The sequence below is a fragment of the Acomys minous genome, assembly GCF_964271855.1.
Source record: "Acomys minous genome assembly, chromosome: 17".
Lineage (NCBI taxonomy): Eukaryota > Metazoa > Chordata > Mammalia > Rodentia > Muridae > Acomys > Acomys minous.
In genome coordinates, this window is record NC_140500.1 from 57,401,248 (window position 1) to 57,424,566 (window position 23,319).

The window sequence follows — 23,319 nt, forward strand, 5'->3', positions numbered from 1 at the left end:
GACGTGGACTTAAGAGACTAAAGACAAAACCGCTAATCCATCTAATAAATAAGACACACAACCCAGAAACAGCTTGAGGAGATATCAGGGCTCGTGGGAGGCCGCAGTGTCTTCACATAACAATATACGCTTCCCCTTGTCCATTCTGTACACTAACCGTGGAATCTCTGCTGGGGGCAGATGGCCCATGGAGAAAAACGGCCCGGAATCCATGGCTGGCAGGAGACACCAACCGAAGCGCCTGCCGAGTGTGGGTTAGCAAGAAGGCCAGCCTTTTTGAGGTTCTTTCTTGTTCGACGTGTCGTTAAAACGTGGTCCACTGGCCTCTTCTCTAGGGTGCACTGAGGAAGCCCAGCAGGCAGCGTTATCACACAGTTTTGAAGGCCTTTAAAGGGCAGAAGGCGGAGCAGGCGGTTGTGCACTGAGGGAGGAGGGTCTGCCAGCGTGTCCCAGGGGCCTGGGCACTGCCGGTGGTGGTGGTTCCTGAGAAGCCTTTCCCTGGTTGGGCTGTCATGGGCCACCTGGTCAAATTCCTCCTCTGGTATCTTCAGACCACTGGCAGAAAAGAAAAACAGGATAATTAATGGGGGGGGGGGGCGGGCAGAGCTGTGCTGGGGAGACGAGCTTAGGAGAGAGACTTGAGGCGAGCTCACTGAGTGACACTGGCTCCTCTCAGCAGCCAGTAACAGGTGGGGGGTGGCGGGGCTGCAGTTCAACCACACCTGTGGCCAGGTCCCCTGTAAGGGATGGTAGGAGAAAACAGTCCCCCACGTCCCTCCTGCTTTTGTCTCAGCACCTCCGTGCCAACTTGGAAGACGGTGGCTATTCTCTCCACCCTACGGTAGCCCCTCCTCAGGAAGAAAAGGGGGGGAAGGCGCCTTGTACCTGTCTCAGAGTGGCAGCAAGCGGTTCTTCCCTTCAGGAGGGCGCTGGGCTTCTCGTGTCTGCAGACCAGGGCACGGCACCACTCACAGTGTTTGCGGAGCTGGCAGCAGCTGGTGACAGAAGAGACAGGCTGAGCTGCACCTGCCTGACAGGAGAGCCCAGCTGGGCAGCCCTGGATGCCCATTCGGCCTTCTAGAGCATCATCTACCTCAGGACACTGAGGACAGGGACAGATACTGACCAGCCACAAAGTACCTGCTGGCTGTCGCAAAGTATGGATGCTACCTGCTATAGCTCCGTTTTAGACTCCCTGGTCACCTGGCTCCAGATTCTCCTGCAGGCTGAGGGGACAAGCCAGTCACCTAGCTGCTTGCTGTCTCTATAAAGGGACAGCTGAGTAGGTCTGCCAGCTTATCAATGGCCTTTCAATAGACTAGGACCAGCAGACCCTGGGGCTGGAGATCATGGTGTTTCAGGAAGTTGGCCCTTCATCCAGAAGTGTCACTGGGCTTATGCCTCAGATGTCCCAACAGCAGCAACTCACGAGAACGGAGCCACTTATTGGTCTGTGTGCAATCTGGCCAGCCTTGGAGAACAAAAGCCTGGCATTGCCATCACACCCAGCCTCTTTGAAATAGCCTTTGTGCTTCCTGCAATCCCAGCCTTGAGAGGACCGTGTTGACAGGCTGCCTTTAACTGACCAACAGCGCCCTGTGCCACTTCAAACTAGGGGGAACCCTCTGAGTGCTTTGACTTAGATTTAACCATCCTAGGAAGTAAGCCCGGCTTGGTGTCTGCTGCTGGGAATACAGCACTGTATTTCCAGGGGCGGCTATCGGCCGGCTAACAGGATAAGACACTCCATTAGAATCTCCCTCCCTTGACTTGGGGCTCAGCACTGCTTCATGGAGGATGCAGTTCAGGGGGTGAGAGAGTAGTGGAGGAGAAAGAGGGGTGGGTGGGGTCTCTGGAGTAACTTGAGAGTTTGTCAAGTGCTTTCTGTGGGGAGGAAGCACTTTTGCTGTGGTCCAAGGGGTGGGGTGGGAGCCATTTCCAGCTCTCTCTGGAGCTCCTGGCCAGATCATGAATGTTCAGAAGGTTCTGGGTTCGAGGACAGAGGTGAAGGATGTCTTTGATTTGACATGGCTTTTAGAAGAACTCAGAACCACTGCTGGCAACCACCCCATGCTCCAGGCATTTGCACAGCTTGCCTGATGCTGTGTGGAGAGACGTTAACTGCCCTCTTAGCTCAGCTGAAATCGCTCTCATGTCACAACAAGCTGGCAGCTCTTTCGTACGGCTATGCTTCTGATGCCTCAGGCGGAGCTGGCAGGTGGTGGCGGTGGTGGTGGGGATACAAACTCAGGGGTGACAAATACTCACTGGATCAGCACACAGGTGATAACGAGGACAGCCAGGGCCACAATGGAGACCACCACCAAGGCAGTGATTGCCTGCTTCTTCTGGCTGGCAGCCACCACGGCCAGCAGGTCTGCATGCTCGCAGCGGGCGCCCACGTACCCAGAGTGGCAGCTGTGGGAGAAAGGAATGTCAGCCTGCTCCTGACCCAGAGGTTCCTCCCCCAAGCTAAGTTGGAAGGGCCAGGGGCCCGCTGGACAAGCCCCAAAGGGCTGCTGCATCCTTTGTGATTGGAGACACAGGTGTCGGGTAGTGAGTCCCACTTCCCTGACAACGCAATGTTCGCTGAGGGGAGGGGAAACTGATCCCCTGCTTCACCAAGGGTACACTCGAGATCACTGTCCTTGGGCTAAGTCTTGAGTGCTTAATGGCAGCGAGGATGACAAGAACTTCATCTTGATAGGTGATGAGGCTCCTGCTTATCGTTACTCTGTGTGCACATGCTGATGTATGTGTGTGCATGTGCACGCTGATATGTGTGTGTGTGTGTGAGTGTGCACGTGCGTGCGCATGTGTGTGCACACTGATGCAGGTGCACGGATGCGTGCACATCTGTGAAGGACACAAGTAACTACTGTTGAGTATCTTTCTCTATGTCTGCCTTATTTTGGAGACAATGGTTCTTACTGTATCGGGAGTTCACTCTATGGGGAGGCTGGCTGACCACCATTTCCCAAGGATCCTCCCAGCCCTGCCCCCTCAGCCATGGCTTCTACACACCAAGTTTTGGTTTTGGTTTTGGTTTTTACCATGGGTGCTGTCATTCTGACTCAGGCCTTCATAGTCTTGTGGCAAGCAACTGAGCTATTTCCTCAGCTCCAGATCCACGTGGGTTTTGTTTGCTTGAGACAGGGTCACTCTATACAGTCCTGGAACTCTATGCTGCCCTAGAGCTCCCTTTGTAGACTAGGCTGGCCTCGAACTCACAGAGATATGTCTGCCTCTGCTTCTTGAGTGCTGGGATAAAAGGCATGTGCCATCACTCCTAGCCCAAACCGAGATTATTTTTAAACCAGATTTGCTTATTTAGAATTTTGGATGAAAAACAATACACTAGATGCATAGTAGTTTGAGCTCGGTTGTCTTCTTCATCAAGCTTAGTTAGCCCCAGGGATATTTCCTGGGTGGCTCAGGCCATAGCATGGATCCTCCAGTCAGGGAGAAGGGCCTGGCACTGTCACCTGGCCACATCAGGGCTGGGGAAGCCTAGACTCCTGTGCAGTCTTATGTCCTGGCATCTGATGAACTGCACCTGACCTTCTCACAGTGAGTAAAGGTGTAAATGAGGTCAAGTGTGAACGTGCTCCCTAGCACGCGCATTGCCAGCCCATTCACTACTGGTATTGCTGCACCCCCCGGCTTCTCTAGCTCTGTCATGCCAATGGCAGCCTCCTGTGTGCCAGGGATGCTCAGTGGATGGATGGTTCTCCAGAATGGGCTGACAAGAAGGAGATATCGCCTACTTGCTTTCCTAGCATTCCTCCAAGCACGTGACTTTCCTTGACAGGAAAGTGACTGAGGTGACACACTAGTCCTTTTTAAAATTCTCAATGCAAAAAAAAAAAAATATATATATATATATAATACACACACAAATATGTATATTACATACACACAAATACACACACACACACATTTTTCTTTTTTTCCTTTTTCCTAGCCGTGACTAAGGTAGCTAGTATTTTTGAAGACAGTGCTTGGATTGCCTCATAACTTGCAGTTGCCAGGTAAGAGGAATTTAAAGAACAAAGAACACAGAAAGGATCTTGAGCTTACACGCCCTACTGGGGCACCTGCCACTGTGCCAGGCTAGCTCTACAGCCATGCCAGGTGGGATCCCCAAGTCCACCCTGCTCTCAGACAGACTCACAGAGCTACAGGACAGACAGCGTATGCCAGATCATGCCTTCTGTCCGGTGCTTAAACATCACCATGGAGATGGTGAAGGGACAGGTGCTGTAGGGATTCAGTGTTAATGACGAGCAGGAGATGCTTCTGTAGAAGCTACAGGCTTGAGGGTACGCGACCTTCCCTGACTCGCCGAAGGTGGTTAACAGTTGAAACCCAGGTACCTAAGTTTTATTGTTGTTTTGTTTCTGAGGCAGGGTCTGGCTAGCTCAAACTCACGATCCCCTGCCTCAGCTTCCGAATGCCCTGGCGACAGCATTGCAGCACCAGGCTTGGCTACTTGTCCTTTAGTCAGTGTGATTTTTTTGTTTGCTGTGCTCTCTTTTTTTTATCTTGCCATGAGAAAGTTGAGTCACCTGCTCTCCCTACACCTGCTCCCCTGGGGACCTGAAAGACATTCGTGCCAAGTCCACAGCTGGGATCTGGCTCCCTCTCCTTTGCTGGGATGGTAGGCTTAATGGTTTAGCCTCTTATCTGGAAGGTGGTATAAAGGGCTCGTGTCCTGGGGAAGTAAGGAAGCCAGCGAGGGGCAACAGGGAACTAAAAGAACACCAAGGTTCTAGACAGTCGGGCTGTCTGCGCCGACTCTCCTGCTCAGTGCAGCAGGATGGAGACAGAGTCTGTCTAGTTAAAACAAAAACAAAAACGAAACACCTGAGAGGAGGCAGAGAGAAGACACGGCTCACTGGGTAGACACTGGCCTTTCCCCTGGTGGCAGATGATGGGGGTGGGGGTGGGGGGGAGGGGCGACCATGGAATAGACCCCAGGGCTGGTTGGTGACCAGATGTTGGCCTGGGCTGCACACAATCCGGGTTGTCCATGTCTACAACTGAGGCGGGGTCTCTCAGCCCATCCTCATGGTCTACCTCTGGGCCCAGGTGTCCCTACCTCCCAGAGGCCACCCGAGTTACGGGTATCTTTTCTGTGGCATTGGACATCTCACTGCAGAGTCTTATCCGACTCCCCCTGACATCCTGCCAGTTGGAGCGGCTCATGTGGATCCTCGGATAGGTGTATGGCCAGGTGGCCGCACATGGGTGCCTGGACATCTCAAGTCCGGCGACCTCTCACCTGGAGCAATGTCCCTTCCTCTCCCCACTCTGCATTCCCCAGACCACATTCTCCGAACACCACGCGCTTCTTACACACACTCACTCACCCACTCACCAGCCTGCCCACTTTCCCATGGCCCACTCAGCGCCTCCCAGACCCCGTCCATCTTTGGACACCCTTTCCCCAGCACCCTTGCTCCTGCAGGGCAGGCCTTGACCTACAAAAGGCCCTTCTACTTAGCAGTTCTTTCTCTATGAGCTGGGGAAGAAGACAAAAAGTGACATCTTGTCTTCTTTTTAACTCCTAGTCTTCTAATATTAGACTTAATTATGCCGCTTATTTTAAGCACTAGTCACACAAGGAGGGAGGAGTGTCACCTCACCTGGCCACAGATGAGCCACGCCCTCACTCTGCTGCTGTGTCTACCTCTGGCAGGCAGATAAAAAGGGAATACATGTGTCTGGGTGCACGCACACACACGCACGCATGTGTGTGTGTGTGTATGTGTGTGTGTGTGTGTGTGAGAGAGAGAGAGAGAGAGAGAGAGAGAGAGAGAGAGAGAGACTAAAGTTTATTACATAAATGTATGAAACTGTAAAACAGTTAAAAAAAAAGATTAAAAATAAACAAACAAAAGAATTAAAAAAGAAGCCATAACCCAAAATCTCAAGTTCTGCCAGGGTGAGGATGTACACCAACAGTGCTTGGCTAACATGCACAAAGACCCGGGTTTGATTCACACACACACACACACACACACACACACACACACACACACACACACAGCAGAAAACAAAAAACTCTCTGTAGTCCGCTTTGAATGGAGTACAGCAATTTCTGCATTTTGGTTTCATCAAACTGTTCCCATGCAGACTGTGCCTGCTGTGGTATGCTGACCGAGGCTGGACATTACCACTGTGCTCCATGCTGCTTCGTTCGCATTTCAGATTGCATCCTCAGCACAGGAACTCAAAGGTGCACAACTTGGCACCGGCTCCGTAGCCAATCTGGCCTGCATTCAAAGCCCTTTCTTCACTTCCTGTCTGTACACCTTCGAGCCACTCGCTAACTGCTCTTTACCCCAGACTCTGCGTCCTGAAAACGCAGTGGAAGTAAGACCCACCTCACAGTTGAGAGCCCTAACGGAGCCTCTTTGCACCGTGGTAAAAGCAGGGCTCAACACAGAGGCAGGTGTCATCTCTGTTAAAGATGAAATTAAACACAGTGGGGGGGGGGGGGAGAGGGTGGGGGGGGGGAAGGGGGGAGGATGGCTCAGTTGGAAAGGGCTTGAGCTCCTTCCCCCAAGATGTACATGAAAAATCCAATCAAGGAGACAAACCTTTGTAATCCCAGCTCTGGGGAGGCAGAGGCAGGCAGATTTCTGGGGTTTACTGTTTAGCCACTCTAGCCTACATGGGTGAGCTCCAGGCCAATGAGAGACTCTGTCTCAAAAAACAAAGTGGAAGCTGAGGAGGTGTCTTAGGTGGTAAAGTTCTTGCTGTATAGTCAGGAGGATCTGCATTTGGAGCCCCCCAGAGCCCACATAAAGCTGGGTCTTGAGAATGCATGTAACCCTAGTGTAGGGAAGGCAGAGACATCACCGGGGCTGGCAGGCAATTACCAGACCAGTGAGCGGCCTTGTCTTAACAAACAAGGTGAGGCTACAGAGATGCTTCAGTTACTAAGAGTGATTACTGCTCTTGCAGAAGACCCAAGTTCAGTTCCCAGCACCCCCCCCCAGTGGCTCACAATTGCCTGGAATTCCAACTTCACACACACACACACACACACACACACACACACACACACACACCACTCAAGGAGGGGGAATATTTTAGGACACTAGCCACACAGTTTCTATATGCACTGGCATGATCTTCTCCAGTCCTGCCACGGGTGTGATGTCATACTACCCCACCCCTGGTGTGATGTCATGCCACCCCAATCCCTGGTGCGATGTCATGCTACCCTGCTCCGTGGTGTGATGTCATACTATGACCCCCCCTGTGTTGTCATGCTCCCCTGCTCCCCCACAGGTGTTCAGAGGCTGATGGACCTGCCTGTGGGGGTTCCTATGCAAAAAGCAAATCCCCCCTCTGGATCTGATCTCTGTGGCTGCAGGGCCGCCTGCCCGTGCTCGAATGGCACTTGTCGTCTACTCTCTCTAGGTGTCTGGTTATTCAGACTCACTGGCGTGCACTGTGGCCAGAGTGGCCCGGGAGGCCAGGGTGACAGAGAATGTTTGACTGACAGAGATGTGTTTCTTGGCGGTCACTGTCAGGGTCTTCAGTCACCAGGAACATTTAGGACAGGTGGGAAACTCCAAATAGTCCCCTGTGTTTCCTCATGCTGGTCACCTGTGTGGACCCTGCCACCTTCAGGCAGCAGACCAAGGGTGGCCTCTGACCTTACATCTCCATAGATTTCTGTTTTTTGCATATCTTCCTGCCATGGTTGGGCAGGTGTTGGGCTCCAGGGAGATTTCTACAATATTCAGACGAACAATGTTAAGGTCGTCTGAGGCAGACATGTTTAAGGATAATTTTCTCAGTGTCTGAATAGTGGTATGTTTTTTTATTCCCTAGTTTTAGAGTATGAAATTTTGCTTTAGGTTTTCTGGTAACCTAATGGCTTTATTCTTCTGCGAGAGGGTGCTAAGGAGCAGCGCCTGCCTCTGCAGAACACTCTCAACCTGCTGGGGCTTCTTTACGAGGCCCTGAGAGATGGGGCCCTACCTCAGGTATGTCAGTTTTATTGACCAGAATGTTGTGCCTGGGTCAGCTCCTCAAAGCCGGGAGGTTCCTAACAGCAGGAACAGAATGTTCTGGCTTTCTCTGCCGAGACTCGGAGTTTCTGGTCTGGTGGGAATTAGGGAGCTAGGACATTCTTCTGGTTACTATAAATATAAAAAAGGTGCTAGGTGTGGTCCTGTCTCCCAGATCTGCTGTGCCATAAGGGTAGAGAAGCAAACCTTACCAGGTTTCCAGGCCCGACAGTTTGCCTTACTCAGACATGCTGGCTCTCATGCATGGCCCCCAGAGTGCTGCACAGAGGAGAGGGCACGGCCCTCACATCCCCCACAGACTCTGATGCAGGGGTCATGGGAATGCCAGGGGGTGGGGGTGGGGATCCAGCAGGTGACTGTAGGTGAACAGTGATGTGACACTATCATTCTGCAGTGAGCAGGAGAGGGCAGCCCTGTCTGGGTAGTGTGTGGGTACACCCATGTGTGTGTGTGTGTGAGGGGGGGGGGTCAGGGTGACACTGTGTCTTTTGTTGAGTCAAGAGAAGCTGAGCATCTGCTGGGAAGTGTGAAGTCCCAACTTCCAAGATGCACATGAGGACTTAGGGCCACCAGAGAAGAGCACACTGGGCCACCTGTCACATTAACATGCCTGTGGACTGAATACTGCCCCATGGCCACCAAGATCCAATAGGGAAACTGAGAGAAGAAGGCGGCCGCTGTTTTCCACACCTCGGCTTTCCCAGGTGGGCAGTGCCAGCTGGGACCCTGACCCTGACCTTTCTCTGGGGGAGGGTTCACCTGCCAGAGTAAAATGCCCTGACTATCCTAGGAAACAGAGGAGCTTGATGACTTGGAGTGAATTTTGTGACAGATCCATCTTGTCACAGTCACCACAGACAGATGGATATCTGCAAACATAGATCTTTCTGAACTTACACGGCTTCCACTGTCCGGAGGGTAAAGGCTCCCTCCCAATGGGCACTAGCCTCCATCTGCATCTCCTGTCCACCTGCTGTGGGTTCTGACTCTTGGCACCCTGGGACTGGACACCTTTCTGCTTGTCCACTGGTCAGCCCTGTACCTGCCGAGTGGCTTTCCTGTAGGGCCTTTCTTCATTAACTTCACTGGCCACTCCATTACCTCTGTGTGTGTGTGTGTGTGTGTGTGTGTGTGTGTGTGTGTGTCCAGCCTCGTGGCCACACATATGCTGTGACACACATGTGGAGGTCAGAGGGTGACCTTGAGTGTTGGTCGTTACCTCTATCTTGTTTGAGACAGGTCTCCCTTGTTTGTTGCTGCATACACCAGGCTAGCTGGCCACTGGGCTTCTGGCAACTCTCCTGCCTCTGGCCCCATCTCCTGGTAGAGGAGGCACTGGGATTACAGACACGCACCCTACTGCATCTTGCTCTTTGTGTGGGCTCTGGGAATCTGAAATCAGGTCACTAGGCTTGTGTGGCAAGTGCCTGACCCTCCGAACCATCTCCCCAGGCCCCGTTGTTGGCTCGTATGTGATGTGTTAAGGAGGTTCGGTGCCTGCATGGCACTTGGCAGTATTTTGTGAGGCTTGGGGAGATGGGGGCCACCAAGGTGTGATGTGCGTACTGGTCCTTCCGGCTATTTCAGAGGCCAGATACAAAGTGGTGTGTGGCAGCTTCATTATGGAGGTGCACCCAGGCCAGTGCCTTCCTCCAGGAACTCTAAGCAGAGAACTAAATTCTAGTCAGTGTTTGCTATTAAAAAAAAATACACACCCAGCCGGAGAGATGGCTCAGAGGTTAAGAGCACTGCCTGTTCTTCCAAAGGTCCTGAGTTCAATTCCCAGCAACCACATGGTGGCTCACAACCATCTATAGTGAGATCTGGTGCCCTCTTCTGTCGTGCAGGCACACGTGCTGTATAAATAATTAATAGATCTAAAAAAAAAAAAATACATCCCAGCTCCAGCATCCTGGGACCTCTTCTTGCACCCTGGGCATCTGGCTGGCTGTTCCCATGCCTCAACTTGTTCAGCCCTCTGGGTCTTAGATGGACAGCCAGCCTTCTCCAAGAAAACACTCTTTGAGTTGGGTGCCTGACTACCCTCTGGAGACTAAGGGGGTACTTACACACATGCTGGCTTCTCCTCCTGTACCAAAAACCTGCAGGTTCCATGGAAGCAAAACTGGGTGTGGGAATCCGGGCACTGGTTAAAATGCGACACCACTGCAGCCGCCACGGGTGAGTCTGCTGGGGCAAAGAGACGTAGGTCAGACCTGGCACAGCTCATCCCTGGAGGGGACTTCTGTCCCCACTCAACGCCCCCTACAAAACCCTCACTCCCTAATGCCCAGCCAGGGCCTGGAGTCTTCATTAAGCAGTCTGGGCCTTTTTCTAAGAAAACAAAACAACTTCCAAGAAGGCTTTGGCATAATTCAAAGACAGCTGGTTAGACTCGATTAGAGCACATGCCTCTAATCCCAGTACTCAGAAAGTAGAGGCAGAAGGATCAGGAGTTCAAGGCCAACCTAATCCTTATGTTTGAGGCCTGTTGGATCCCACAGTCTCAAAAACCAAAACTTGGCTAAGGAGTAGCTCAGCGGGCAAAGGGACCTGAGACTGAGCTCCGGCACCCATATTGCAGTTAAGGGTTGTGGTTCCAGCACTGTGGTCCCTGAGGGATCACTATGCTGCTGAAAACAGCACTCTATGACTTGTGACGACAGAATAAACAAGGATGCTCGTTGGATAGAAATACACAGATGCAGCTGGCCATGGTGGCGCAAAGCCTTTAATCCCAGCACTCGGGAGGCAGAGGCAGGCAGATCGCTGTGAGTTCGAGGCCAGCCTTGTCTACAAAGCAAGTCCAGGACAGCCAAGGCTACACAGAGAGACCCTGTCTCGAAAAACAAAACAAAACAAAAACAACAACAACAAAAGAAATACACGGACGCAAGAGTAGGATGGGCTCAGCTCTCCTCCCTCAGTGTGTTCAGAGAGAGCGTTTGAAGGAGTCATCGCAAGCAGCGGCAGACAACCTCCTCAGCAACATCCCAAGGATCCCTGCAGAGGAGGTGCCTGCCAGTGTCCCCCCTCCCGTGTCGTCACACAGGCCAAAATCTGAAGAAGCTGCACATAACAACTGCAGTGGTGGCAGATGACACAGAGGTGTGGCTCTCACAGGGCGAGAGTGAGAACCCTGTTTTCTTTGTTCTTTTGAGCCTCACTGTCGTCCAGGCTGGCCTTGACTTCACCGTGTAGGTGGGCTAGCCTTGTACTCTTGATCTTCCTGCCTCCGCCTCCCAAGTGCTGGAGTTACAGGAGCGTGAGACCACACCTGGTTTTTGCAGTGCCGGGGGTTGAAAGTAGGTAAGCACTCGACAATTTGGCTTCATCCTCTGGTCCTTCATACAGCCACCTATCTGCTTGCTGCCCAGAACGCTCACTCGCTTCCAGTCCTTTCTAATGTCCTCTGCCCTCTTTCGGCCAAAAGTCTCAGAGAGGATGAAGGAAAAGCAAGGGCAGTTCATGTTACAACAACTAAATGGTAGTTTATTTAAAAATAAAATACGCTGTGCTCCAATTACTTTTGAAGCTTTATCAGAAGCCTGACAGATTTCTGAATTATAAAAGTAGGCCAGTGAAACTACAGATACATAGTATAAACCATCTCAGAGAATAGAGCGAGTCTCTAACCCTCAACTCATTGAGGGTCATAGAAACACACCACACACCGACATACTCGGGATCTTACTTTTCTGTTCTAAAAGTCAACTGCAAAGCACATTGCAGCTAGGAAACTGTCCTTGTCTGGGACCCATAAAAGTGTCTGTGGCCACCTAGGGCATCTCGGCGTGCCCTCAGATGCACAGGCAAACGCATTCCTACTGGTGGGTAAGGCTGGGGAGGGTTCTGCTGTGTGCCAGGAGTTTTCTTTACTCACTGTTAAGGCCTGGCAGGTAACTGACTAAAGATGAGCTTTGCCTGGGGACCATCTCCTCACTGGGGAGGAGGCGACATTGCTTCTGGTTTATTGAAGTAATTTAGGAAAGGACTCCATGCTCCCAATATCTTCCCCTAAGACCGAGCCCCTCAGCTTCTTTTTCTCTTTTTATTCTTTTAATTAAAAGCTGTGTGGGTGCGTGTGCTTGCGATCACAAGCGCTGGCATTGCGGGATCTTAACCACTGAGTCATATCTCAAGCTCTTTCTCGTCCTTTAAAAAAAAAAAAAGTGTCACCTGGGAGGCAGAGGCAGGCGGATGGCTGTGAGTTTGAGGCCAGCCTGATCTACAAAGCAAGTCTAGGACAGCCAAGGCTACACAGAGAAACCCTGTCTCGAAAAACAAACAAAGAAACCAACAAAAAGGTGTCATTGTATAGCCCAGGCTGGCCCCAGAGTCACACTAAAGTTTCCTACTTTAGCTGAGGGCTAGGATTACAGGTGTGTACCATCACACTTGTGTCATACCCCTCCCCCCCTTCTTCTCTTCCTAAAAGCTTGGTAACATCAAGAGACAGAAGAAAAGTTTTAGAAAATACAGCCAGGCAGAAAGGATGGGTGAAGGGTACTGGGCAACATCCAAAGAAGGGCGGTGCCTTGGAGGGCAGGCCACGCCCAGTGCCCCTGCCCTGGGCCGTCTCAAGCAGGCACCAAGTCTGATTAGCTCCGGGGCTGATAGGAAAAGCAAACGTTCTGGTTGGGGAGCAGCCCAGCACCAGGTGCTGGCTAGCAGCTGGAGCTTCAAAGCTGCCCAGTTCCTGTTGTCCTGAAGCTGATGAGAAGCCCCTCCGTCCTGGAGACCTGACGATCATCTTGCAGACATCACTGCTCTCTCGGGAGGCTCTGAAGGGGAGACCACAGACCCACTAATAGGGCCCAGAGCCCAGGCCCAGCTCACAGAAAGAGTCTGGAATAGGAATCACGGGATGAGGAAATCCCTGCTTCAATCCACAGGGGCTTCAGAAGTCTGGGCAGGCACCGCCTGCTGTGTCTTTGGGAGGTGGAGTCTCGGGGAGCTCCAGCGTTGCAGCCCCCAGAGAAGTTTTGAGGAACAGCTTTAATTGGCCTGTGTGTCTAGCTAGTGGTAGGCGGGTGGTGGGTGGTGGGGGATGGGGGGAGCGCTACCAGGCTGTGACTCTTCACTTTCCCCCAGATGTTGTTTGCCACTTGTAAAGCTGACGTCATTTATAGCTCTCCCATTACTTCCTCAAGGAGCCCAAGTAACTTTCCAATAGTTTCAACCTGACATCTAACAGGGCTGCCCAGCCAAGGCTAGCAGTCAGAGGCCACAATAGCACATCTGACTACAGCCGGGGAAAACGCAGACACCAGAAGGGCGCCCCCTTCAGGGCTAGTATTTTCCCCTGAGGCAGGGCTGGAGGCCCCATGGTTGAAGGAAGCTGGGTTCAGGGCAGCAGGCCTGGCTACAGGGTTGGGAGGGGAGTCGTCTGACTCCACACATGTCCTGTGGTACCCACTCCCCCAGCACCCCTATAATTAATACATACATACACACATACATACATACGAAAGGTAGAACGTGCTTCCTGTAACAGGATCCCAGGACACAGACGTTCTAGATCTTTCTGTCCTATCTTTTTCTGTCCTGGCTGTTTCCCCTGCTTAGGCCCCTCATTTTTCCTGTAAACTGATTTTGGGGCAACCACCAGGCCCTATCCTCTCATTAAAGAGAAAGGGCTCTTCATCATTTTGACAAACCTCGCACCCCAGTGTACCCCTGTGACTAGAGTCTTTCAGATGCGGAAACTAGACAATCAGACAGCACATGGCTAGAAGGTGCTAGAAGTACAGACAGCTTGTTTTTCTCTGACTCTCGGCAGAGGAAGAGCTGTAGGAAGTGAGGGTGCCGCCCAGGTCTGGGATGGCGAATGCTGAGGAAGCGAATGCTCAACAGGAGCATCTCCCAGCAGAGGGGGTACTTCCAGGAGAAACGAGGAAATTCTGCTCTTTGAAAGAGGAGGAAACTGAAGACGGCGACGTCTCGGTCCCACAAGGGAACAGTGGCCAGCACCACACACAGATGCAAAAGAGATTTCTGGATGCACGAGCTGAGCGATGGTCCGCTGTGAAGTAGCTAGGCTGGGCTGGGCTGGGGGGCCCCATCCATGACGTGTGCTCATGGGGGGGGGGAGGGGCAACCCAGGGGACATCTGGGCCAGTTTGATTTCCCTGGCTCATTTCTCACTCCAGACAAAAATCAAGAGGATGTGATTGTAGCAAGTTCAAAGACAGGCGCGCCGTGTTCTACCTCCCCACTAAGACTCTGGCCACTGACAGCCAGTAGTGTTAGGAAACCAGACACAGCCAAGAAAGACGCCGTCCTGGTGAGGCCACAGCGGGGAGCGGCTTCCCTGCTGTGCTTCCTTTAAAGTCGAAGGCAGAGTGGCCATTAGGTTTGAAACCTCTTTCTATCTCAAGAAGAAAATGAGAGCACAGACAAGTCTTCTTTCCAGGACCCTGCTGCAGCTAAGGCGGCTGCGCTTACGGCTCGATCCGGTTGGATTTTCTGAGGCTGGACATCATTGGACATCTTTGGACATCATTGCCCTTAGCCATGGAGGGATTGTCTAAACTGCAGGCGTCACACTCGGTGCGACAAGAGAGGCCGTTGCTGGTACCAGAGGGAGCTTAAGCAGAGAGAGGGTGGTGACACTGGTTCAATGTCGTTCACTCAGTAAACGGCAGAGCTGAGACCTGAATTTACAGGTGGCTTCTCGGGCTCTTCCTCTGACACCTGACTGTCACTTCAGGGTGTGAACATGTGAGCAGAGAAGCAAGGAACCCTTACGGGGCACCATCACACCCAGATGATCCATTTGGAGACGAACTGAGTCTGGGATTACCACAACATTTCAGGAGCACTTTAGGATTGAAGGGGATGAGATGCCCAAGGCAAATGGCTTTAATTAGCAAAGAAGATTTAGGAGCCTAAAATAAAATAGACAGTGAGCTGATGTGGCGCGTGGGATGGAACCTGCCTCTGTGTGTCCCACAGGATGTCACAATATGCAGACTTTGGCTGGCCGCCGCCTACCTGTACCTGAGTATTGCTGGGAACCCTACTTCCCGGAGAGCAGGGAAGGCCATTCCCACTCCAGCCTGCAGCCTGTGTTTTATAATAGGGAATAAAGGGACGAAAGAGGACAGATGGCTCTCTTCCCACGGCTGTTGCTGCTCCACGAGCCTCTGGGCTCAGCCTGCAGGTTGTTCTTTTTATCTATACCAAAGCCTTGGTAATTTCAAGGGGGGGAGAAAAAAAAGGAAATAAAGAAACAGCTCATGGTTTTGCTTTGAAGACGTATGCCAAACATCCCCCACCTGAGCATTTTAGTCATTTGATTTCAAACAGAAGGACTGTTTCTTTCTTATCTTCAAACCAGAAAGCCCCTTTTTCTAATTTCGCGTTCTTGGGCACCCGTCAGCGTTCTGAAACCACTTCACCCCCAGTTGTCAGTCATGCGGTCAACAAGGGTAGACCGGTACAGAGCCCTCAGAATCTGAATAGTGGTGGTGGTGGGGCTCTGGGAGCTACAGGTGAGCCCTGCCAGCTGGGGAATTCTGCCCCAGCTTTGTTGAAGAGTCCCGTTAGAGCCTGGGGCTACCTGCCTTTGCCAGCTCCGTGAGTGTCTATTCTCTTTATAATTGTTAGGTAGAGTGGCTGGCGGAAACCCTCAGTCAGCCCTGAGGACTAATGCTCCCCTCTGCTAAGTCTTTGAACCCTAATCCCTTCAAACCCCCTGCATCAAGGATTATAAGGATGGTTGTTTTTCTAGAACGTTTTGGGTCCTCAGAACTTTTGGGGATCGCACCCAAGGCCTTGTGCATTTAAGGCAAATGCTCTACCACTGAGCCACACCCTCTGTCCTCAGAACCTCCAACAGATGTCTTATTTACGTAATTTGAACACAAAGTCTCCGTGGGTGGATGATGTGCCTAATTCTGAATGAGGAGACTGAGGCATAATGAGGTGAACTTGAGGCAACTCAGAAGCCTTAAAAAAACAAAACAAAACCAAAAAATCCCAGGAGTAAGCTGGGAGGTGGTGGTGGTGGTGGTGGTGGTGGTGGTGGTGAAAACTTTTAATGCCAGCACTTAGGAAGCAGAGGCAGGTGGATTTCAGAATTCGAGGCCAGCCTGGTCTATAGAGTTCCAGGATAGCCAGGTCTACACAGAGAAACCCTGCCTCAAAAGACAAACAAAACAAAACAAAACACCACCACCACCAAAAATCACCACGGGGGAGCAGGGCTGTAGGGATGGCTCAGTGGGTAAAGGTACTTGCTACCAAGACTGACTACCTGAGTTCCACCTCCAGAATCACATGGTGGGAGGAGACGTTGTCCTCTGAGCTTCACACATGTCCCACGGCACATGCATGCACTCGCACGTGTGCACTCACTCACACACACACACACACACACACACACACACACAGAGGGGGGGGAGAGGAGAGGAGAGGAGAGAGAGAGAGAGAGAGAGAGAGAGAGAGAGACAGACAGACAGACAGACAGACAGACAGACAGACAGACACAATATAAATAATACTCGTAATAAAAACTTTAGGAGTAAGACCAGGCATGGCGATGCAAGTGTGTGATAACCCAGCACTCAGGAGGCTGAGGTGGGGCGGGGCATGAGTTTGAGGCTAGCCTGGGATACACGGTAAGTCCCTATCTCTGTCTCACCAAAATAAAACAACCGTTGCAGTGGGAGAGCCTTCAGTCTCAGACACACATGGCCCTTGGTTCTTTAGAGTGTGCCACTGGTGTCAAGGAGCTGTCTAGGGTGAAAGCCCTTCTGTCAAGAACTTGTTCCACAGGGGAGGTGTCGGGATTTTGGGAGAGGATGCTGGATAATTATTTTTTCTTTAGTTTTTTTTTTTAAATATTTCACAAAAAAATGATTGCTTTAAGTTTGAAGCATCACTGAAGCTTCAAACTCCGAGGGTCTCAAAGCCTGGTTTTATTTTTGCTCATTTCATCTCAAGGCTGTAGGCTTAAGAGAGCACTGGGCTGTAGGAGTCAGGATTTGACTATGAAGGAGAAAGACCCTGTAACTCCTTCAGGCTCTATCACTAAGACCGCTGAAGAATGGTATGTTCCCCTCCATCAGCCAGGAGCCTTAGATACACTAAGACCTGTGCACGTGATGTTCAAGACCCTGGTGAACTCTGTGGCAGTTGAGCATAACCCCCCAGTGCCGTCAGGTGTGCGTGGATTGCTCCCAGACCGCACACAGTGCCCGAGGGAAGGGAGGCACAATTGGGAGCGGTGACAGGAAGTCCTATGGGTTCAGGGCACATACAACTTCTTTTTTTTTCTTCAAAGTATCTTTGAGTGAAGGTTGGCTGGATCTGTGGGGCAGAGTCCATGGATGTGGAGGGCACGTAATTACTTAGAGAAGACAGAGTAAGAGATGCTTGCTCAGATGAGAGGGGTTGGCTGTGGGGCCGGAGACAGGGTTCAGTGGGTAAGAGCACTTGCTGTTCTTGTAGAGGACCTGAGCTCTGTTCTCAGCAGCCACCCTCCACAGTTCACAGCTGCCTTTAATTCCAGCTCCAGGGAATCTGATGCCCTCCTCTGGCCTCCAGGCCACCTACACTTATGTGGCTGGCACACTAAATCATCTTTAAAAAAAAAACAACCAAAAACCAAAAACCAAAAAACAGGCTCCGAAGAACACAGTACCTATGCGATTCCATTTCTGGCTATACTTGTGTTCATGCCCGTGAGAACGTATGAGTATACACACACTGGTCATGTGTGGGGGAAGGTTCACGTGCACACATGTCCATTTGTATGAAGGTCAGAGGCCAACCTTCAATGTCGTTCCTCAAGAGCTAGTTGCCTTGTTTGTTTGGTTATTTATTTATTGAGACAGATTTTTCTCTCCCAAGAGCTCTCTATTTCAGATGGACTGGCTGGTCGGTCAGCCCCAGTACGCCATCTTTACCCCCCCTGCAGCACTGAGCCATCTCTCTAAGTCCAGCCTTTGCTCTTAAAGGATAGATGTTGGGGGGAATCCCAGCCAAGTAAGGGACACGTAAATGCTTAATCGTTTCTCCAAGCCTTGCTGGGTCACAGACAAAGACTTCGTATTTCAGTGAAAAAAAATTTCCACCCAGAGTCGAGGGCTTGAAGCCAGGAAAGGGTCTAGGACTTTTCTGGGAATATCAAGTTTTCTTATCTATATGTTAAAGAATCTTCAGGAATTTTTATGGATTTAAACTCAGAAACAGATTTATCTTTCCCAACTCTCCGAGCAATCATTTATATTTGCTACTTCTTAAAAATCACCAGCAGAGATGGGGCAGCTGTTCTTGTTTCCCCAGGGCCCTGAGGCAAAGCTTGTCTGGACCCCTGACACGCAAATTCTATCCTGACCTTGGGTGGTCGCTCCCTGTGACCTGTGCAAGGCTTCTATGTCGTGTCCTTTGTCTTGACAGAAAAAACTTGGGCAATAGGCTTCTCCTGGCCTTGCACTGACCTTATGTTGCCTGCTCCAAAGAATCTCTCTCTCTTGCCCTCTTTGTCTCTGTCTCTGTTTGCCTCTCTCTCTCTCTCTCTCTCTCTCTCTCTCTCTCTCTCTCTCTCTCACTCTCTCTCTCCCCCTCTCTCTGTGCATGTAGAGACCATGGGCTGATGCCAATGCCTTTCTCTCTATTTTAGGTTTTGAGACAGGGTCTCTCACTGAATCACTGATCCTGATTGGCTGGCTGGACAGTGAACTCCAGGGGTCTTCCTGTCTCTTTCCCACCCCCGCTGGGATCACACACCAGAGCTATGACACGACGCCGCTTTAAAAAAAAAATGTAGGTGCTGGGGATCTAAATGCAGGCTCTCAGGCACACACATCCTTTCCCACTGAGCCATTTCCTCAATCCTTGACTTCCTTCTCTTCTTCTTCTTCTTCTTCTTCTTCTTCTTCTTCTTCTTCTTCTTCTTCTAAGACAGGGTTTCTCTGTGTAGCCTTGGCTGTCCTGGACTCACTCTGTAGACCGGGCTGGCCTTGAACTCACAGATATCCTCCAGCCTCTGCTTTCCAGAGTGCTGGGATTAGAGGCAAGTGCCACCACTCCTGGTTCAGCCCTTGATTTTTAAAATCCTAAATCAAACACCCACGTCTCTGTTGATCAGCATTTGTCAACCTGAGGCTTCCCAGCAGAAAGCCCTCCATTTCCTCCAGCGTCTGGGTTTTCCTTTAGCAAACCGCTTCTTGCTCTACAGGTTTACACCAGCTCACGCACACGTGGCCAGGTGCCTCTCTCCCTGCACTTTCTTCTTCAGTGGGTGGCTCTGGGTCCAGCAGGTTGAGCAGTGACTGTTCTGGAATGGAATCTGTAAGTTCTGACCCTGCCTCCGGGAGTATCTGGATTCTCACCGGCTCCAAGCGGAGCCGACTCAGCGGCTTCAGACCCCAAACACAGCCATCTGAGTCTTCTCTGGAGAGTGGCCGAGGAGTCTCACCTGTGTTCTTAAGACTAGCTGCACCACCTGTCTTTATTTTTCATCTTACTAACTTGAAAATGCAAAGACAACATGTATTCAAAGCAGAAGACTCAAGAGGAAAAGCAGGAGGAGGAGGAGGAGGAGGAGGAGGAGGAGGAGGAGGAGGAGGAAGAAGAAGAAGAAGAAGAAGAAGAAGAAGAAGAAGAAGAAGAAGAAGAAGAAGAAAACACAACCAAAACCAAAATTCAATCACTTGGAAGCCCTTCGTTCAGAGCTTGCCTTCACTCTGTGCCTCCTGTGGCTCCAACAGGAAGTAGATAGAACCAACCAGCATTGCTGGCTTGCCTTCCATGTCACTGCGGTGACACACCTGCCCAAGGCAACTTTGAAGGAGGAAGTCTTATTGGGGATTCACGGTTTCAGTAGTCACAGCGGTGGGAGCATGTGGCAGTCTCCTCACATCTCGGTGGATACGGAAGCTGACTGTGCACCAGAACCAGGTGGGGGCGGGGGCTGTGCCAAAATCTTCCCAGGCTCGCTCCTTCCGCTAGGCACCTCCCAAAGATTCCACAGGCTCCCAAATTACTGCCACCAGTTGGGGAGGGAGCACTCCACACATGAGTTTGTGAGAGGCCTTCTAGATTCAAACCACAGGGCTTCAGTGGCCGTCTCCCTTGACATATCTGTCTTCTTTGAGCCCCACAAACCCTCCATCCAGAAGAACTCAGAACTGAACAACTATCAGCATTTTTTTTTTTTTTGAGTCAGTGTCTCACTGTGTGGTCCCAGCTGTCATGTAGACCAGGTACCTTGGGACTCACAGTGATTGGCCTGCCTATGCCTCCAAGTGCTGGGACATACTTGGAGGTGCACACCAGAACTTGCTATACATTTCTATGTGCACTAATGGTTATTTTCCTGGGAGTAAAATTAGTGTGACAAGGGATTCCCCGCCCCCTAATAAGACTTCTGAGCTATTTGGCCAAACTGCTGCCACTTTAGTAAGTGACTACCCCTAAAGGATGAAGTTTTTTCTTCCCCACCCTGCCAGCATCGCCTATTACCTTTCAAGATCCCTTTTGGCCAATTTCTTAGAAAAATATTAAAAAATTAAATATGTGTATCTATGTGTGGGTATGTGCACATGTATGTGGGTGCCCTCGAGGGCCAGAAGGGGATTCCTGATCCCTCGGACCTGGAGTTGTGCACTGCGGGATGGGGGTGCTGGGAACGGGACTCAGGTCCGCTGGAAGGGCAGTCTGTGCCTCCAGCCCGTGAGCCGTCACTCCAGCCCTTCCCTGGGTCTCTGTGGGAATCTTCACAGCGCCGGCTTCTGTGACTTGGGATGCAAACATTTTCTCATGTGATTTTCAGCTTCTCCATTTTTGATTTTAATTAGTCGGCTATATCTGTGCCTGTTTTTCCATGGGCACACCCTTTCTTGTTTATTTAATAAGCTCTCTTTAAACTACTAAGAATAACAATTCTGCATCCTGTTATGTATACTACAAATAATTTGTGGTTTGAGTCTTCATTTTGTTTATGCAGGAGACACCTTGACCTTGTAATTAGAGGCAGTACCTTCCCTGAGATTATATAAACACTTACCTGTGTTTTCTACCACTGGCTTGTTTGCACAAATGTAAGCCATCTGTAATTTATTTTAGTGGTCAAACTGTGCTTTGTTATTTTCTAAGTGGTCCTCCAGTTGCCCCCGACCACGTACTGAATAGCTCATCGTGTCCTTACTGATTTGAACTGCCACTTTGTCCCCCATCAGGACGCACTTCCTGTTTCTTTTCTCCAGGTCCACGAAGATTCTGTGGGCCCTGATACCAAGACACTGCTGGATCTAAGCTGGAAACACGGTCTGTCATTGTCCCCTGACCTCACTCCTTTTTTTTTTTTCCCTTAAATATCTTTGTGGTTAAGAACATTTGTTTTTTGGTTTATTTTTTAAGATTTATTTATTTTATGTATATGAGTACACTGTCTTCATGTACACCAGAAGAGGGCATCAGATCCTATTACAGATGGTTGTGAGCCACCATGTGGTTGCTGGGAATTGAACTCAGGACCTCCGGAAGAGCAGCCAGTGCTCTTAACCTCTGAGCCATCTCTCCAGCCCCCTCACTCCTTATTTTTAAAAACAGAATATTTTCACCTATTTATTTTTTCTACATTAACTTTAGGATTCTCCCTGATTTCCAAATCTTTTTTTGGGGGTGGGGAGGGAACTGAGGCAACATTAGGGATAGATCACCGATTTATAACTTGGACGTTTCAAGTTAGAGACACAAGGGGCTTTTCCACTTGACCATGGCCCAGCTGTGCGTCTGCTGTGATGATTCATCACATGGGTGGAGTTATTACTTCCAGGTCACGGCCTTGGGGTCTTGCTAACCATTTGGATAGACTCTGCCGAAGCCTCGAGCCATCATGGGCACCGCAGTGCTGAGTGCCAGAGGCTTCTGGGATAACAACCAAAGATCTGGCCCAGTGGTGGCTCTGCCACACTCACCCTTGATGATTCTGACAAAGTCACTGCCTCCTGTGGGTCTGTTTGTATGTTTGTAAAAATGAGATAATTTATCTATACAGAGAAGGTTCTTTACACATTAGAAGTCTATCAAAATTGAGATGAGCTGGTGGGACTCAGTTGGCAGTCGCGCCCTCCTCGAAGCACTGGTTCCCCTCTCCAGGACGGCATGGCACAAAACCTAGTGTGGCGCTGCATGCTTGTAATCCCGGCACTTGGGAGGTTGAGGCAGGAGGACCAGAAGCTACATAGTGAGTCTGAGGCTTGGCCTGAGCTGAGCTTGGGCTACAGTTACGGAAGATGCTGTTCGAGCTCATCTCTGTGCTGCTGTGATAAATGCCAGGATCAAAAGCAACTTGGAAAGGAAAGGGTTGATTTGGCTAACATACCGCATGTGTCTATAAGCTCAGGGAAGCCGAGGCAGGAACTCAGGGACTGAAACAGACACCACAGAGGAATGCTGCTCACTGACTTGCTCCCTTACATTGTTCAGCCTGCTTCCTTATACAACCCAGGGGTGCCATCGCCCACAGTGGGCTGGGCCCTCCCACACCAACCATTAGCTAAGCCCATCTGATGGAGGCAATTCCTTAATTGAGGTTCCCCTTTCCCAGATGACTCTAGTTTGTATCAAGTTGACAAACAACAACCAGCCAGCAAAGACCCCCACCTCCCCACCCCCCACCCCATGCCCCCACCCCCACCCCCATCCCCCTACCCCCACCCCCACCCTATCTCAAAGACAAACAAACCAAACCAGAGATGGTGGGCAGAGCCGTTCCCAATGGGTGACGGGCAAAGCCCCGCAGGCATGGAGGTATTGATGAATGTCTAGGTGGTTATAAATCGGTCCCTGCAATATGAACGTGGCTTCTGAGGCAGAGGAAATGTGGGCTCAGTTTCTCTCTGTAGAGGGTGTGTGCAGGGCTAAGAGGTGGGACGGAGAGGCAAATGAGCGCCCTGCCCTTGTCACTGAACAACATAAACCTCAGATGACTTTTGATGAGAGAGTGGCAGCGCCGGAAGGCTAAGCTGGGATAAGTCTTCCTCATCCGTCCCTCCCTCCTCTCCCCCCTCCCTCCCTCCCTCCCTTCCTCTCCTTCCTTTGTTGAGACAGTGTCTCCTTATATATCCCAGGCTGGCCTTGAACTCATGCTGTAGCCACAGGATGACCCTGTGGCCTCGATCTTGCGCAATGCTTTTTGCCTCAGACCCACAGGGTGCTGGGGTGACAGGTGTGCTGCTGCTCTGCACCCGGCCCCTAGTCTGTTCCTTTTAGCAACATCTTTGGCTGCACTTCAACAACTTCCACCCACTCA

The 23,319-nt window shown here is 50.9% G+C and overlaps 1 protein-coding gene across 2 annotated transcripts in view; it reads right to left on the minus strand.

Moving 5' to 3' along the window:
* Positions 1–273: 273 nt before the first annotated feature.
* The window catches only part of TGFA (transforming growth factor alpha), an 85,755-nt gene continuing 62,709 nt past the window's right edge, over positions 274–23,319 (minus strand). The window contains exons 3-6 of one of the 2 annotated variants that reach the window (XM_084766659.1): positions 10,121–10,241; positions 2,269–2,418; positions 886–995; positions 274–555 (exon numbers count right to left, since the gene is read on the minus strand). In XM_084766659.1, coding sequence (XP_084622785.1) covers positions 548–555; positions 886–995; positions 2,269–2,418; positions 10,121–10,241 — 389 coding nt within the window. In that variant the 3' untranslated portion in view covers positions 274–547. The remainder of the gene's footprint in view (positions 556–885; positions 996–2,268; positions 2,419–10,120; positions 10,242–23,319) is intronic. The other variant, XM_084766660.1, reaches the window with a different exon arrangement.